General features: G+C 44.2%; 1 protein-coding gene across 1 annotated transcript; it reads right to left on the bottom strand.

The window, feature by feature from the left end:
• Positions 1 to 399: 399 nt before the first annotated feature.
• SYCE1 (synaptonemal complex central element protein 1) lies at positions 400 to 12,252 on the bottom strand. The gene is made up of 13 exons (XM_005906893.2): positions 12,183 to 12,252; positions 5,223 to 5,285; positions 4,522 to 4,581; positions 4,132 to 4,206; positions 3,462 to 3,509; positions 3,179 to 3,233; positions 2,425 to 2,514; positions 2,114 to 2,177; positions 1,293 to 1,359; positions 1,090 to 1,210; positions 908 to 1,018; positions 670 to 757; positions 400 to 459 (listed from the first exon to the last, which is right to left on the bottom strand). Exons 1-13 carry the CDS (start codon positions 12,250 to 12,252, stop codon positions 400 to 402), a joined length of 972 nt encoding a protein of 323 aa, XP_005906955.1.
• Between the last annotated feature and the right edge of the window lie 3,899 nt (positions 12,253 to 16,151).

Here is a 16,151-nt window from a genome sequence, read left to right as displayed (position 1 = left end):
CTGTGTGGTCCAGGCCTGAATAAGGAATGGAAGACAATCACAGGGTGGGTGTGCAGAACCTGTGGGCCTATTGTAAGATGGTCTCAGTCTTGTATCCCTCTGCGTGGGGACCCAGAACAACATGTCAAGTGCTAGAGATGAGCAGTCAGGGGACTGTGAGGTTAGGGAAACATTTACTGAGTGTCTGCTGTGGGTTTCTGGCTGAAGACAAGAAGCAGAGTGTGGCCAGGCTTTCATTCAGACTCAGGTGCCAGGTGTCCCGGGATGGATACCCCTCCTCCCCGAGCCTAGCACAGAGTCAGATGAGGCAGTTGTATTGAAGTAGTGCCTTTATTTACTGAAGTCCAAGTCATAAGCTCCAGTGCAGGGTGGGTTCTCCTTGCCTCGGGGCATCATGTGCTACTTGGTGGATGGCCCTTGGTCTTTCTCCTCACTGACTCCAAGGGGCTTGGGATTGGCCTGTGAGAGGTCAGGGTTTGAGGCAGGAGTCTCATCAGATCCCTGTGCCCACACCCTCCATGGGTCCTACCCCTCCTCACCCTACCACTGCCAGCCTCTGCACTTTTGCCTGGGATGTGTCCCATTGGAAATGCCCTTCCCTGAGGACCATTCCCACCCACAGCTCCTCTCACAAGCTCTCTGCTCCCTGCACTGGATTCCAGGACTCACAGCTTCTCCTAGGCCAGCCTCCTCCTCTTGCTTGCTCTGGGCTTGGGCAAGGACCTGTACCCCAAGTTTTTCCAGCTCCTCCTTCAGCCTGGATAGAAAGAGGTCGGGAGTGGGGCAGGAGGATGTGGAGGGAGAAGGGTAGGACTGTAAAGGGACCAAGAGACAGAGTCTAGAAGGGAGCAGACACTCCCTCAGCCACCTTCTCCTTTGGGACTCGGGGGAAGGGCTCCATGCCCACCTCTGCCTCTTCTGCTGCAGCTGCTGACACTTCTGTTGCAGCTGCTCCTGGCGCTGGGCAGCAGCCTCCAGCAGCTCCTGGGCTTTCCTGTTCTCCTCCTCAAACAGATGACTGAGGGTGGGGCCATGGGTGCTGGCAGCTCTTCCCCTCCACTCACTCCCCCCTCCCGATCCATGTCTTACACCACAGCTGCTGCCTCCGGGCTGCGGAGGAAGAGCCCTTCATTGATTGTGTGGCCCTTGGCTCCAAACTGCGAGCACAGACGATGCTTCACATCCTCCAGCTTTGCCTCCACCAGCTTCTCTGCAGCAGAAAGGAACGGATGGGCAGGGCAGGGCAGGGCAGGGCAGGGCAGATCAGGGCATTCCCATCTTCCAGGCCTCACCTTCCTTAAGCAACTGCTCCTTGCCGCTGTCCAGGGTGCTGATCTCCAGGGCCAGCCGCTCTGGTTTCTGATGGATAATAAAGGAGACCTGTCCGCAACTCCTGGCTTTCTCCCACGTGCCTCAGAGAAGCCAATCTGGATCTGGTCTTTACTCATATGCCTCACTTCCTGCATGCCAGGCACAGTTCAGCTTCAGGGCCTCTGCATTGGCCATTCCCTCTGTCTGGAATTGTTCTACCCCAGATACCTGTGGTGCTATGCAGGAGAAGCTCATAAAGTAGCTAGTGTTCAGGAATTCTGCAAGGGCATCCTGCAAACACCAAAACTCAAGCCTGTTCTCTGGAGACTCAGTTATCAGTTCAGCACTGCAGCTCCTACTCTTCCCTCCAGTGACCTCACTGAGTCTGTCCATCCTGACTTGCACTCTCTCTGCCTATTTTCTTGTTTGGGATCCCTAGGTGGCAAATAGTGGCCTGCTAATTTCCCCACTGTCTTCCCTGTGACTGTGATGGCCCCAGAGACACCCATGAATCTCCTTAATGGATAGCCCCTCCTCAGTTCTTCAGAGCTCCTCTTGAGCTCTTAAGGCCCCTGGGAGGCACCAGAGGCGGGTGGGCAGGGCCGGTGCAGACGGCAACACCTGGGGGCAGTGAGGGTGCTGAGGGGCTAGGCTCAGTGCGGCTCTGACACATGGCTGCTGGGCTTGCTCAGGAGCTGGGTGTGGCCATCGACAGGAGGGAGGCCTGGGGGTGACACAGCTCTGGGCCTAGTGCTGCCAGGGAAGCTGTGCAGGGTGGAGAGAGTAGCTCTGAGTGACTCACGTGGAATTCCCACAGGTCCTTATACTGGCCCATCAGGTCCTCCAGTTGCTCCTCGAAATCCAACCTGGGAATCAAACACACAGGATGAGGGGCTGTGGCCTGGGACACCCGTCCCAACCTGGTTCACCCCGGTGTCTTTATGCACAGACGTGAGGGAGCTTGCTTGTGCTCTTCACTCTGCTGCAAGCGCCTTTGCCTCCTTGACCCTCCAAGCTTCAGCTCAGCCAGGTCTTCTAATTCCCATTCCTAGTATTACCCCCTCCCCGCTTACAACCCACCCAGCCCCCCGTGCCTTGGGAGGCGGACCTTACCTCAGCTGCCTCTGTTTGTTCTTTTCTTGCTCAATCTGGGAGTTCAGGGCAGAAATCCGCTCTTTGCACTCCTGCAGCATGGTTTGCTTCCTGGCAAGAAGCAAGGCAGTCACCATGCTTTCTGAATAATCTCTCCCTAGGAGGGGCCTGGGGTGGAGCTCCCATTTCCTTCTCTTGACATCTGTTGTAGCCTTCCAGATTGAGTTTCTTTCTGTAACTTTTGGGGTGGTATGAACACATGTCCTCTGGAATGTCATTGTGAAGATTAGGGAGATCAATGTGGGTGTGGTCACACACACAAGCACACACATATTGATCTCATGTGAATTCCTCAAACATATTCAGTGTTGGTATGCTAGGGGCTTGGAGGTCTCTGGTCATGAAATGAGCAATATAAGCATTCAGGAGCTAGACAGATGGGTGAATAGAAGGATAATGGGTGAATGGAGAGAGGCTGGTGGACAGATGGTTGGCATGATACCTAAATGAAGGGACAGATGAAACTATAAAAAGCACAGAATAAAAACCAGCTGAAGGAATGTAATTGACATTCTAGCAAATGAATGATTATCTCAGTGAATAAGATGGTAATCAATACTACGACCTACTGTTGGGAGTCACGGTCTCCCTATTTTATAGAGGAAGAAGATGAGAGCTGTGGGTCTAAGGCCAATTTCCCTTAGTTTTTTTTGTTTGTTTGTTTTTCCCAGAATGAAGGGGTAGCGCTCAACAGGGGCTAGGTGGAAGCTCTTACCTCTGTGCCTCATTCTCCTTATCCTGGCAGTGGAGCCGGAGGAGCCTCAGGGTCTCTGCAGGGAGAGGAAGTTAGGACCCTGTGAGAGCCCATCATGGCTGAGGTTTGGGCATGGGTAAAAACACCAGATTATGTGAGGTCTCCTGAAGAGCTGATGGGACTCTGTTGGAAGCCACAGGAGGGAGGCAAGGTGATTCAGGCTTCAGAAGGCTTTCACTGCTATAGAGTGGGTTTCTGAAGGGTGGAAAAGGCAAACACCTGGAGATAAAGTAGGTGCAATTACCTTGTTTTTTGCTCAAGATCTCTTTCAGGCGTACTTTCTCTCCACTCACTGGAAAACAGAGGAACATGTTTGGGCATCACCAACCACCCACTGTACCCGAGAGGCTGGGCTTGGCAAGCCCTGCCCCAACCCCAAATGTAGACCCCCTTCGAGGTAAGTCCCCTTCCCCTCCTGTGTGCATGCTCCCTGTGGGCACCAAAGGGTGCTTGATAAAGGGTGGCTAAGAGGACCCTGTGGAATGCCAGTGCAGCTACATGGAGGGAAGAGAAAAACACTTCACAACAAGTTGGGTAAAGGCTGTGAAGAAACACATCAAGCAGTAAGGGGCATGTGACTAGGTGGGGGCCGTGTGCTGACTCTGAGTGGGGAGATTGGGGAAAGCCTCTCTGAGAAAGGGGCATTTGAGCTGAGAGCTGAATGATGTCTTCAGGCAATAGGAATCTGTATTATATGGGGGATCTGCCTAGCAAAGGTCCTGATGTGGGAGTATGCTTGGCGGTGTTTCAGGAACGCTCCCCAAAATAGAGTGGGATGGGGGAGATTGGTAGGCCCTGAAGTTGGGGAGGGTGCAGGAGTGCTTGGCCACAGAAATGATGCTGACTGTCTGTAATATTGGGTTCAAGGATGTGTGACATTTTGGGGACCTCTGGGTGATCCCCCCCAGGCTTACATGAGTCCAGTTCTTTCTGCAGGGTCTCCCAGACAGTCCGGGCGTCTCCCAGCTCCTCACTAGCTTTCTTTTTTGCTGTGCCAAACCATAGGACATCATGTAAGTGTCTGTCCTTGCAAACATTTCACACTTGTCTTCAAGTAAACCTAGAGGGGCCCCTAGAGGATTTTACAGAGCAGGAAACAAGTCTCCCGGAGCCAAAGCCCTTCTTGGGCTCAGCTGACAGCAGGGCCAGGTTACTAAACATGTGACTGCAGCTCCTGTCTTTGGATGGACCAATCCATGTTTGGTTTAATGCTCCCTTGTTTCAAAACACTAAGTAATTCTGAATAAGGGGCTCTGCAAATCATGTAACCACTCCTGGCAGACAAGCCAAGGTCCTGAGCTCACCTTGCTGAACCTCATTAATCCGGTTAATCAGGACCTCAACCCTGGGCTCTAGGCTTCCCACTGCAGGGAGAAAAGGAGGTTGAGTGAAAATGACAGGGCAGGCAGAGGAAGGTGGATGCCCTCCAAGGCTCACATTCTGGGGAGGGGAGGCAGCAGCACATAGAGATACCGAGTCAGGTTGTGGTAACTTCAAGAGAAATAGAGGAACCACAGATTAAAAAGTGAAGGAGTGGGAAGTGCTCCTTCAGATATGGCAAGACCTCTTGAGGGCCCCAAATCAAGTGAGGAGGGCAAGCCTTGCAGTTCCCTGGGTGGGGGTGGGAGACAGTCAGTGCAAAGGCCTACTCGAGATAGGAACATGGGCGGACGGTGCCTGGTAGCAAGAAGAGAGCAGAGTTGAGGTGGATGGAAGGAAGGTAAAGACAAAATCCTGGAAATTCAGTAGAGTATAGGGGGAGCCAAATGGATGGCCAGTAAGGGGATTGAAACTGTGTTGTGGGAAAATGTTTTGCATTTTATCCCCTAATACTTAAATTTTGAATCATGGAGTCATATTTTTACTTCAAAAAATTAACTTTTGAAACTAAGAGAACAAATGAGTTAATTTCCCAAGGTGGTGAATCAGGTGGCTTAGAATTGATTCCACTTCTGCCTGACTCCAAACCTCGGGCTGAGCCTCAGTTATAGAGGAGACACGTGACCTTTCTGCAACTTCTTCACCATTTCCATCAAGTCTTCAATTTTCTGTGAAGACTTGGCCTGCCCTGTGGAGACAAAACCAAACATTTTAGTATGTAATAATGAGAAGCCTAAGGAAGGGCCTGATAAATTGGGCTGGGACTGAGGTGGGCTGAGGGCAGGTCTCCAGCCAGAGTGGTGCCTCTGCTCCTTGACCTGAGGGAGACACTGCAAAAGAGATGAATCAGAGAGACTCCTTCATAGTCATCTTTTCCTAAAGGGTGATTGACACCATAGATTTCCCCTTCATAAGACTCAGAGCAAGAGAAAGGGTACACTCTTACTGTTGATACTGTTCAAGGCTTGGTCAAAGCTCAGGATGTAAAAACAGAAAAGAAGAAGTAGTATTAAAAATTGGAAACAAGGAGTTAGAAGTCACTGTAACTGGTAGGTGACATAATAAACTATAGATTTATAGAGAATATTACCCAAAGAAATCTCAGAAGGAATAGTGAGAAATTTTAATGATGTATCTTTAAACATATAAACACAAATAGCTTTCCTATATATATGTTTCATATTCAGTTCAGTTCAGTCACTCAGTCGTGTCTGACTCTTTGTGACCCCATGAACCACAGCACACCAGGCCTCCCTGTCCATCACCAACTCCTGGAGTCCACCCAAACCCATGTCTGTTGAGTCGGTGATGCCATCCAACCATCTCATCCTCTGTCATCCCCTTCTCCTCCTGCCCTCAATCTTTCCCAGCATCAGGATCTTTTCAAATGCGTCAGCTCTTTGCATCAGGTGGCCAAAGTATTGGAGTTTCAGCTTCAACATCAGTCCTTCCAATGAACACCCAGGACTCATCTCCTTTAGGATGGACTGGTCGGATCTCCTTGCATTGCAAGGGACTCTGAAGACTCTTTTCCAACACCATAGTTCAAAAGCATCAATTCTTTGGCACTCAGCTTTCTTTATAGTCCAACTCTCACACTCATACATGACTACTGGAAAAACCATAGCCTTGACTAGACGGAGCTTTGTTGACAAAGTAATGTCTCTGCTTTTTAATAGGCTGTCTAGGTTGGCCATAACTTTCCTTCCAATGAGTAAGCATCTTTTAATTTCATGGCTGCAATCACCATCTGCAGTGATTTTGGAGCCCAGAAAAATAGTCAGCCACTATTTCCACCGTTTCCCCATCTATTTGTCATGAAGTGACAGGACTGGATGCTATGATCTTAGTTTTCAGAATGTTGAGCTTTAAGCCAACTTTTTCACTCTCCTCTTTCACTTTCATCAAGAGGCTCTTTAGTTCTTCTTCACTTTCTGCCTTAAGGGTGGTGTCATCTGCATATCTGAGGTTCTTGATATTTCTCCTGGAATCTTGATTCCAGCTTGTGCTTCCTCCAGCCCAGCATTTCTCATGATGTACTCTGCATATAAGTTAAATAAGCAGGGTGACAATATACATCCTTGATGTACTCCTTTTCCTATTTGGAACCAGTCTGTTGTTCCATGTCCAGTTCTAACTGTTGCTTCCTGACCTGCATATAGGTTTCTCAAGAGGCAGGTCAGATGGTCTGATATTTCAGAATTTTCCACAGTTTTTGGCAATCCACACAGTCAAAGGCTTTGGCATAGTCAATAAAGCAGAAATAGATGTGTTTCATATTAACTTGCTTATAATCAATACAGGCATTTAGTTTTAATCCTTAATAAATTAGTAGATCCAGACAATTATTATTAGTGCTATTAACATGACAATAAAAATAACTGGACATCATGAGCTATTCGATGTAAAAATACAATGGAGGATTCTTGTCAGAAAATAATGCTAACACTTGTTACGCCTATCAATCTAAATAACCAATTTAGAGGATATACAGGGACAGAGGACCATTTAAGCGGCATATGTGCATGCAATTAGCAACATCCACACTGGGAAACTTCACAGGAAAAAGAACTCAGTTTCTTTAATTTAAAAAGATTTTAGGGGAAAAAGGAGACAGGAAGACCCTTACAGACAAAAAGAGATTAAAGAAATGTATCAACCAATCTCAATAAATGGACAATGTTTGGATTTTGATTCAATCCAATACACTTTTTAAAATATTGATGACACAATCAGGGAAATTTGAAAACTGATTACAGATACTTGAAACAAAGGAATTATTGTAGCTGTTCTTCAGATGTGGGGCTTCCCTGGTGGCTCTGATGGTAAAGAATATGCCTGCAATGCAGGAGACCCAGGTTCAATCCCTGGGTCAGGAAGACTCCCTGGAGAAGGGAATGGCTACCCATTTCAGTATTCTTGCTTGGAGAATTTGACGGACAGAGGAGCCCGGTGGGCTACAGTTCATGGGGTCACAAGGAGTTGGACACAACTAAGCGACTAACACACACATTCAGAAGTGGTAATGCCACAGTGGTTACTTTTCTGAAAATAGTACTTAGTTTTTAGAGATATACATGCAAATATTTATGGATATGTTATGATGCCTGGGGTACTTCAAAATAAAACAGTGGAGTAGGTGGTAGGGAGGAGCTGAGGATAATGAAGAAACAGGATTGGTCAAGAGCTGATAACTGCCAAAACTGAAAGATGAGTTCACAGGGTAATTATCCTTAGTTCTTAATTTTTTTTTAACTGAGTTACAGCTGGTTTACAATGTTGTGTAAGTTTCTCCTTGCACAGCAAGATTTGGTTATAAATCTATATATAAACATTTTCAGATTCTTTCCTATTATAGATTATAAAATACTGAATATATTGAACATAGTTCCTGTACTATAAGTAGGGTCCTGTTGACTATATTTGCATTTCGATTCCACACATAAATGATATCATGTGATATTTGTCTTTTTCTGATTTACTTCATTTAGTATGATAACCTCTAGGTTCACCCATGTTGCTGCAAATGGCATTATTTCATTCTTTTTATCTTGTTTGTTGTCCACTCACTAAATCATATCTGACTCTTTATGACCTCTTAGACTGCAGCACACCAGGCTCCTGTCCTCCACTATGACCCGGAGTTTGCTCAAACTCTTGTCCATTGAGTCAGTGATGCCATCCAACCATCTCATCCTCTGCTGCCCCCTTTTCCTTTTGCCTTCTATCTTTCCCAGGATCAAGGTCTTTTTCAATGAGTCAGTTCTTTGCATCAGGTGGCCAAAGTACTAGAGCCTCAGCTTTAGCATCAGACTTTCCAGTGAGTATTCAGGGTTGATTAACATTGTATAGGAGGATTCTCTTGTATCCACACCTTCTCCAGCACTTATTATTTGTAGATTTTTTTTCATGATTGTCATTCTGATCAGTGTGAGGTGATACCTTAGTGTAGTTTTGATCTGCATTTCTGTAATAATTAGCAATGTTGAGTATCTCTTCATGTGCCTATATTCTTTTGTATATGCTTAAACTTTTCCATAATAAAAAGGTTTTAAAAAATCACCCAAACATCCAATCAAAATAGAGAAGGTAAGTAATCATTTATACAGAAGAATGGAAAAATAGAGAAAACAAGTAAGCAAAAACTACACTAAACGTTAATTATATCTGAAAAGATGTATAACCTTAGTCATAATTAAAAAGATGAAAATGACATGTTGTATCTAGCAGCTTGGTAAAGATTAGTAAGTCTGATAATGCCTTGTGTTGATTACAATGTAGAGAAACAGGCACTAATGCACACTGAAAGACTGTGAAAACCGATGCAAACTTTTGGAGGACAGGTTGGCTGCATCAACATTTTCAAGACAAAATTTCACTTCTATGAATTTATCCATCAGATATGCTTGGTTACATATCTGTGTCAAAAATGGGAAACTTGAATGCCCATCAGTAGAGAACTTATGATTCATGCCCACAAGAGAATACTGTGCAGCCATTGAAAAGGAGGCAGAGTTATATGTATTAACAATGAAAGAGATTCAAGATAGACTGAAAGGAAAGAAAGTACAAAACAGTATAATATAGAATCCCATCTGGCTACAAAAAGAGGTGAAAAAAATATTTTGTCAGTCTAAAAATATATGTGTCTTATTTCTAGAAAATTTCTGGCTCAAATCACACAAAAATATTTTCAACAGTAGTTCTTTTGGAAAGTAGAAGTGGAAGGATAGGTAAGAGAATGTTTACTTTTCACTGTATACTTCTGCATATGGTTTTACTTTTACTTTTAAATGTTAATAGACTTCCCTAGGTGACCCAAAAATGAATTTATAGTTTTCTTGAGCAACCATTTGTCCAGGTATTATTAATAGACTAGGCAGTGAGCTGCACCTTTATTTTTTTTTCTTTATCGCATATTATAAGGTAAGGCACAGAGTGGGAAAGCAGAATATATCTGTTGAACAAGTCAACTAATATATTGTTAATAAAAAAAATTCAAGGGTACAACTGCCTATGTTATTATATGAGCCCCTACTTTTTACTTCTTATTTTAAAAAATTTCAAATTTACTTAAAAGTTGCAGAAGTAGAACACATAGCTGTATATGCCGTTCACCCCAATTTTACATTTGCTAATAATCATGAACTTTGAGAATAAGTTGCAGATACAATTCTTCATTACCCCCAAATATCCTAGTGTGAAGTTCTGAAGTACAAGGACATGCTCCTGTGTAGTAACAACAGTACAACAATTAAAACAGAGAACAGCAGTGAGAGATATTAACATGTGATCATCAAGTGGTACTTTAAAAATGTCTCCTACTTTCACTTTTATAAATTAAAAGTTCCACAAGTATCAGTTACATAGTCCTGGTAGAAAAAAACAAATATTAAGATTAAAAACGTTCCTTCACCTTTGCATTGCCCTTAGAAACTAGATTGGAGAAGGCAATGGCACCCACTCCAGGACTTCCAGTACTGGAGAATCCCATGGACGGAGGAGCCTGGTGGGCTGCAGTCCATGGGGTCGCTAAGAGTCGGACATGACTGAGCGACTTCACTTTCCCTTTTCACTTTCATGCATTGGAGAAGGAAATGGCAACCCACTCCAGTGTTCTTGCCTGGAGAATTCCAGGGACGGGGGAGCCTGGTGGGCTGCCGTCTATGGGGTCACACAGAACTGGACATGACTGAAGCGACTTAGCAGCAGCAGAAACTAGATCCCTCCATCAGAGTCATCAATTAGGAAAGCAGCCTCCAGACATCTTTCTGTGCAACCTACACAGTATTGCAATTTTTCCATCTTGCTTTACTCTCATAAAAATATCTGTTTTGAAGATCATATTGTATCTGTATGTCTAATAATTTACAAGTTGACTTGGTTAAGTGGATTTTAATTCCACTTCCTCTTCATTTTAGAAATCCACTGCACAGGTATATCCCAGTGTGCATGGGATTTAGCTATTCCCTTCCCAAGTTTTCCTACCACCATCTAGGCTCCAGTAACTATCCGATCCATGCATCTATATATGTCTTGTGTGATTCTCTAGGAATGTGACCAAAAAGGGGAGAAGATAATTTAAATGTTAAAATTTGTGCCAGAAGGACTACTGCAAAGCCTTTACCCTTTCTTCCTCTCATCAGAGTATGATATGGTCTGTATGTTTACACTATTGTTAACGCTAGATACCACTGCCCCCTTTTAAACAACCTAATAGACTGAAAATGGAATCTTGATGTCTTATTTTCTTTCACTGCTATAGAATGAATGTTTGTGTCCCTCCATATTTCATTTGTTGACATCCTAAAGTCTGATGAGATGGTATTAGAGGGTGGGGCCTATGGGAGGTGATTAGGTCATGAGGCTGCAGCCTTCATGAATGAGATTAGCACCTTATAAGAGACCCCAGAGAGCTCCCTTGCCCATTCTGCTATGAAGACACAGATGGACATCTAAGATTCAAGATATTGGTCCTCACCACACGCAAGAAATGGTATTTCACCAGTTGTAAGACACTAGTGAAGTCAACTGCATCTAAATAAGCTAGCTTAATGAACCTGAAACAAAGATACTAAGAGGTTTCTTTTAGCACAGTGGTGAACACAGTAGGTGCTTAAGAAACGAGATCTATATGTATCTGTTCTCTTTTTTCCTTTTGTTCTTAGCTGAGGATTGTTACTGAATGCCACTCCTGCTCCAAGCAAGCTTTCTGTGCTAAGTTTATTTCATTATGTAAACCTTCATTTATTAAAAAAAAAAAAAAAAAAAAGGCCACAAAGCACCTGTCACGTACAAAACTACTGCCTGCAGGTGTGACGGATATGACCAAAGGCGGGTTCATGAGAGAATCTTAACAAGGGGAGACAGGCAGGCCAAGAAGAGCAGCGTCAACAAGCTGAGGATGCGTGTTCCTTGTACAATTCTCTCCCCTTTGTGTTAACACCTAGGAGCATATCCTTGAGGCGGACAAGCCTGGGAACATTTTTATCTTTCTCTTCTATGCTAGGCTGTAATTTCAGAAAACTTTATAACTGTAATGAGCGGCCATGCCTCTCCTTTCCTGGTGAGGTGGGAGCCATTGCTCAATAGGTCAGTGTCAGGAAGAAAAAAAACGTAATGCTGTGTGGGGCAGTCCGGATCATGGTTTGGGGAGGGGGAACCTATCGTTGAGGACCATTACGGAACAACAGGGAAATTCAGGTGTTCGGTGCTGAGATGAGATATGGGACGGGCTCCTTCCCTCAGGTGACACAGCCCCGAGAACAAGTCCCTTTCTGTCGCAGGAGATGCCCGTGGAGACGCTCAGGATCAGACTGAAAGGATGCCCTCTGCCTACTTTAACGTACTTAAGCAAAGCAGATGGCGCCAAACGAGGCCAAAGGAAGTGAGTGAACGTGGGACACGGGCCTGTGGGTGATTCCTCGCGGCACCAGGCAGAGCCGCCAAGATCCTTCCCATGGGGCTGAAGGTCATTTTTTCCTCACGCCCGCCCCGACTCTGAGGAAGCGGCGTCTGCGTGCGCTCCCTGCCCGCCCAGCCTTCAACAGCCGCGGTTGGGGGCCGCCGCCAGGCCCAGCTCTACCTCTGGCCTCGTCAGTCGGGCCCACGGCTCCCGCCGCTTCAGCATTCGACGATCCCGGCCGCCCAGCCATGTCCTCTCAGTTCACCGGCTGAGCGCCTCCTCTGGGATTGGACGGAACCCGCGCCAGGGGCGGGGCGTCCTCAGCACGCCTGCGCAGTGCACCTCTGCGCCGTACCCTTCTTCCAGGCGGCAGCTAGGGTGGCGGTTGGGCAAGCTCCGGTGCGCACGCTTGAGTCCACCCGGAACAGATTCCGTGCAGAGCAGGTGTGGGGCGCGCACGGGTCTTCCAGGCTGGCGATTGGCTAGTTGAGGAGCCGGCGACCTGCTAATGACAGAGGTCTCACGAGGGACTGTCCCAAGTGGCGTCACCCACCTTGCGAGGAGGGCACCTGAACCTGGTGGTGGGGAGCAGAGTCTCTGCACATGTTGAGAGGTTGGCGGTTTACCCAAGGACTCTGCGTGGTTTTCTGGAGGGAGGCCGTAAATTGTCCCCCAGTTCAGTTCAGTTCAGTCTCTCAGTCGTGTCCGACTCTTTGCCACCCCATGAATCGCAGCACGCCAGGCCTCCCTGTCCATCACCAACTCCCGGAGTTCACTCAGACTCACGTCCATCGAGTCAGTGATGCCATCCAGCCATCTCATTTTCTGTCATCCCCTTCTCCTCCTGCCCCCAATCCCCTCCCAGCATCAGAGTCTTTTCCAATGAGTCAACTCTTTGCATGAGGTGGCCAAAGTACTGGAGTTTGAGCTTTAGCATCATTCCTTCAAAAAGATCCCAGGGCTCATCTCCTTCAGAATGGACTGGTTGGATCTCCTTGCAGTCCAAGGGACTCTCAAGAGTCTTCTCCAACACCACAGTTCAAAAGCATCAATTATTCGGCACTCAGCCTTCTTCACAGTCCAACTCTCACATCCATACATGACCACAGGAAAAACCATAGCCTTGACTAGACGGACCTTTGTTGGCAAAGTAATGTCTCTGCTTTTGAATATGCTATCTAGGTTGGTCATAACTTCCCTTCCAAGGAGTAAGCGTCTTTTAATTTCATGGCTGCAGTCACCATCTACAGTGATTTTGGAGCCCAAAAAAATAAAGTCTGACACTGTTTCCACTGTTTCCCCATCTATTTCCCATAAAGTGATGGGACCGGATGCCATGATCTTCGTTTTCTGAATGTTGAGCTTTAAGCCAACTTTTCACTCTCCACTTTGACTTTCATCAAGAGGCTTTTTAGTTCCTCTTCATTTTCTGCCATAAGAGTGGTGTCATCTGCATATTTGAGGTTATTGATTTTCTCCCGGCAATCTTGATTCCAGCTTGTGTTTCTTCCAGTCCAGCGTTTCTCATGATGTACTCTGCATAGAAGTTAAATAAGCAGGGTGACAATATACAGGATTGACGTACTCCTCTTCCTATTTGGAACCAGTCTGTTGTTCCATGTCCAGTTCTAATTGTTGCTTCTGACCTGCATCCAGATTTCTCAAAAGTGGTAATGCCACAGTGGTTACTTTTCTGAAAATAGTACTTAGTTTTTAGAGATATACATGCAAATATTTATGGATATGTTATGATGCCTGGGGTACTTCAAAATAAAACAGTGGAGTAGGTGGTAGGGAGGAGCTGAGGATAATGAAGAAACAGGATTGGTCAAGAGCTGATAACTGCCAAAACTGAAAGATGAGTTCACAGGGTAATTATCCTTAGTTCTTAATTTTTTTTAACTGAGTTACAGCTGGTTTACAATGTTGTGTAAGTTTCTCCTTGCACAGCAAGATTTGGTTATAAATCTATATATAAACATTTTCAGATTCTTTCCTATTATAGATTATAAAATACTGAATATATTGAACATAGTTCCTGTACTATAAGTAGGGTCCTGTTGACTATATTTGCATTTCGATTCCACACATAAATGATATCATGTGATATTTGTCTTTTTCTGATTTACTTCATTTAGTATGATAACCTCTAGGTTCACCCATGTTGCTGCAAATGGCATTATTTCATTCTTTTATCTTGTTTGTTGTCCACTCACTAAATCATATCTGACTCTTTATGACCTCTTAGACTGCAGCACACCAGGCTCCTGTCCTCCACTATGACCCGGAGTTTGCTCAAACTCTTGTCCATTGAGTCAGTGATGCCATCCAACCATCTCATCCTCTGCTGCCCCCTTTTCCTTTTGCCTTCTATCTTTCCCAGGATCAAGGTCTTTTCAATGAGTCAGTTCTTTGCATCAGGTGGCCAAAAGTACTAGAGCCTCAGCTTTAGCATCAGACTTTCCAGTGAGTATTCAGGGTTGATTAACATTGTATAGAGGATTCTCTTGTATCCACACCTTCTCAGCACTTATTATTTGTAGATTTTTTTTCATGATTGTCATTCTGATCAGTGTGAGGTGATACCTTAGTGTAGTTTTGATCTGCATTTCTGTAATAATTAGCAATGTTGAGTATCTCTTCATGTGCCTATATTCTTTTGTATATGCTTAAACTTTTCCATAATAAAAAGGTTTTAAAAAATCACCCAAACATCCAATCAAAATAGAGAAGGTAAGTAATCATTTATACAGAAGAATGGAAAAATAGAGAAAACAAGTAAGCAAAAACTACACTAAACGTTAATTATATCTGAAAAGATGTATAACCTTAGTCATAATTAAAAAGATGAAAATGACATGTTGTATCTAGCAGCTTGGTAAAGATTAGTAAGTCTGATAATGCCTTGTGTTGATTACAATGTAGAGAAACAGGCACTAATGCACACTGAAAGACTGTGAAAACCGATGCAAACTTTTGGAGGACAGGTTGGCTGCATCAACATTTTCAAGACAAAATTTCACTTCTATGAATTTATCCATCAGATATGCTTGGTTACATATCTGTGTCAAAAATGGGAAACTTGAATGCCCATCAGTAGAGAACTTATGATTCATGCCCACAAGAGAATACTGTGCAGCCATTGAAAAGGAGGCAGAGTTATATGTATTAACAATGAAAGAGATTCAAGATAGACTGAAAGGAAAGAAAGTACAAAACAGTATAATATAGAATCCCATCTGGCTACAAAAAAAGAGGTGAAAAAAATATTTTGTCAGTCTAAAAATATATGTGTCTTATTTCTAGAAAATTTCTGGCTCAAATCACACAAAAATATTTTCAACAGTAGTTCTTTTGGAAAGTAGAAGTGGAAGGATAGGTAAGAGAATGTTTACTTTTCACTGTATACTTCTGCATATGGTTTTACTTTTACTTTTAAATGTTAATAGACTTCCTAGGTGACCCAAAAATGAATTTATAGTTTTCTTGAGCAACCATTTGTCCAGGTATTATTAATAGACTAGGCAGTGAGCTGCACCTTTATTTTTTTTCTTTATCGCATATTATAAGGTAAGGCACAGAGTGGGAAAGCAGAATATATCTGTTGAACAAGTCAACTAATATATTGTTAATAAAAAAAAATTCAAGGGGTACAACTGCCTATGTTATTATATGAGCCCCTACTTTTTACTTCTTATTTTAAAAATTTCAAATTTACTTAAAAGTTGCAGAAGTAGAACACATAGCTGTATATGCCCGTTCACCCCAATTTTACATTTGCTAATAATCATGAACTTTGAGAATAAGTTGCAGATACAATTCTTCATTACCCCCAAATATCCTAGTGTGAAGTTCTGAAGTACAAGGACATGCTCCTGTGTAGTAACAACAGTACAACAATTAAAACAGAGAACAGCAGTGAGAGATATTAACATGTGATCATCAAGTGGTACTTTAAAAAATGTCTCCTACTTTCACTTTTATAAATTAAAAGTTCCACAAGTATCAGTTACATAGTCCTGGTAGAAAAAAACAAATATTAAGATTAAAAACGTTCCTTCACCTTTGCATTGCCCTTAGAAACTAGATTGGAGAAGGCAATGGCACCCACTCCAGGACTTCCAGTACTGGAGAATCCCATGGACGGAG

Source organism: Bos mutus, chromosome 26 (genome assembly GCF_027580195.1).
Source record: "Bos mutus isolate GX-2022 chromosome 26, NWIPB_WYAK_1.1, whole genome shotgun sequence".
NCBI lineage: Eukaryota > Metazoa > Chordata > Mammalia > Artiodactyla > Bovidae > Bos > Bos mutus.
This window is presented reverse-complemented; position numbering and strand designations above follow the sequence as displayed.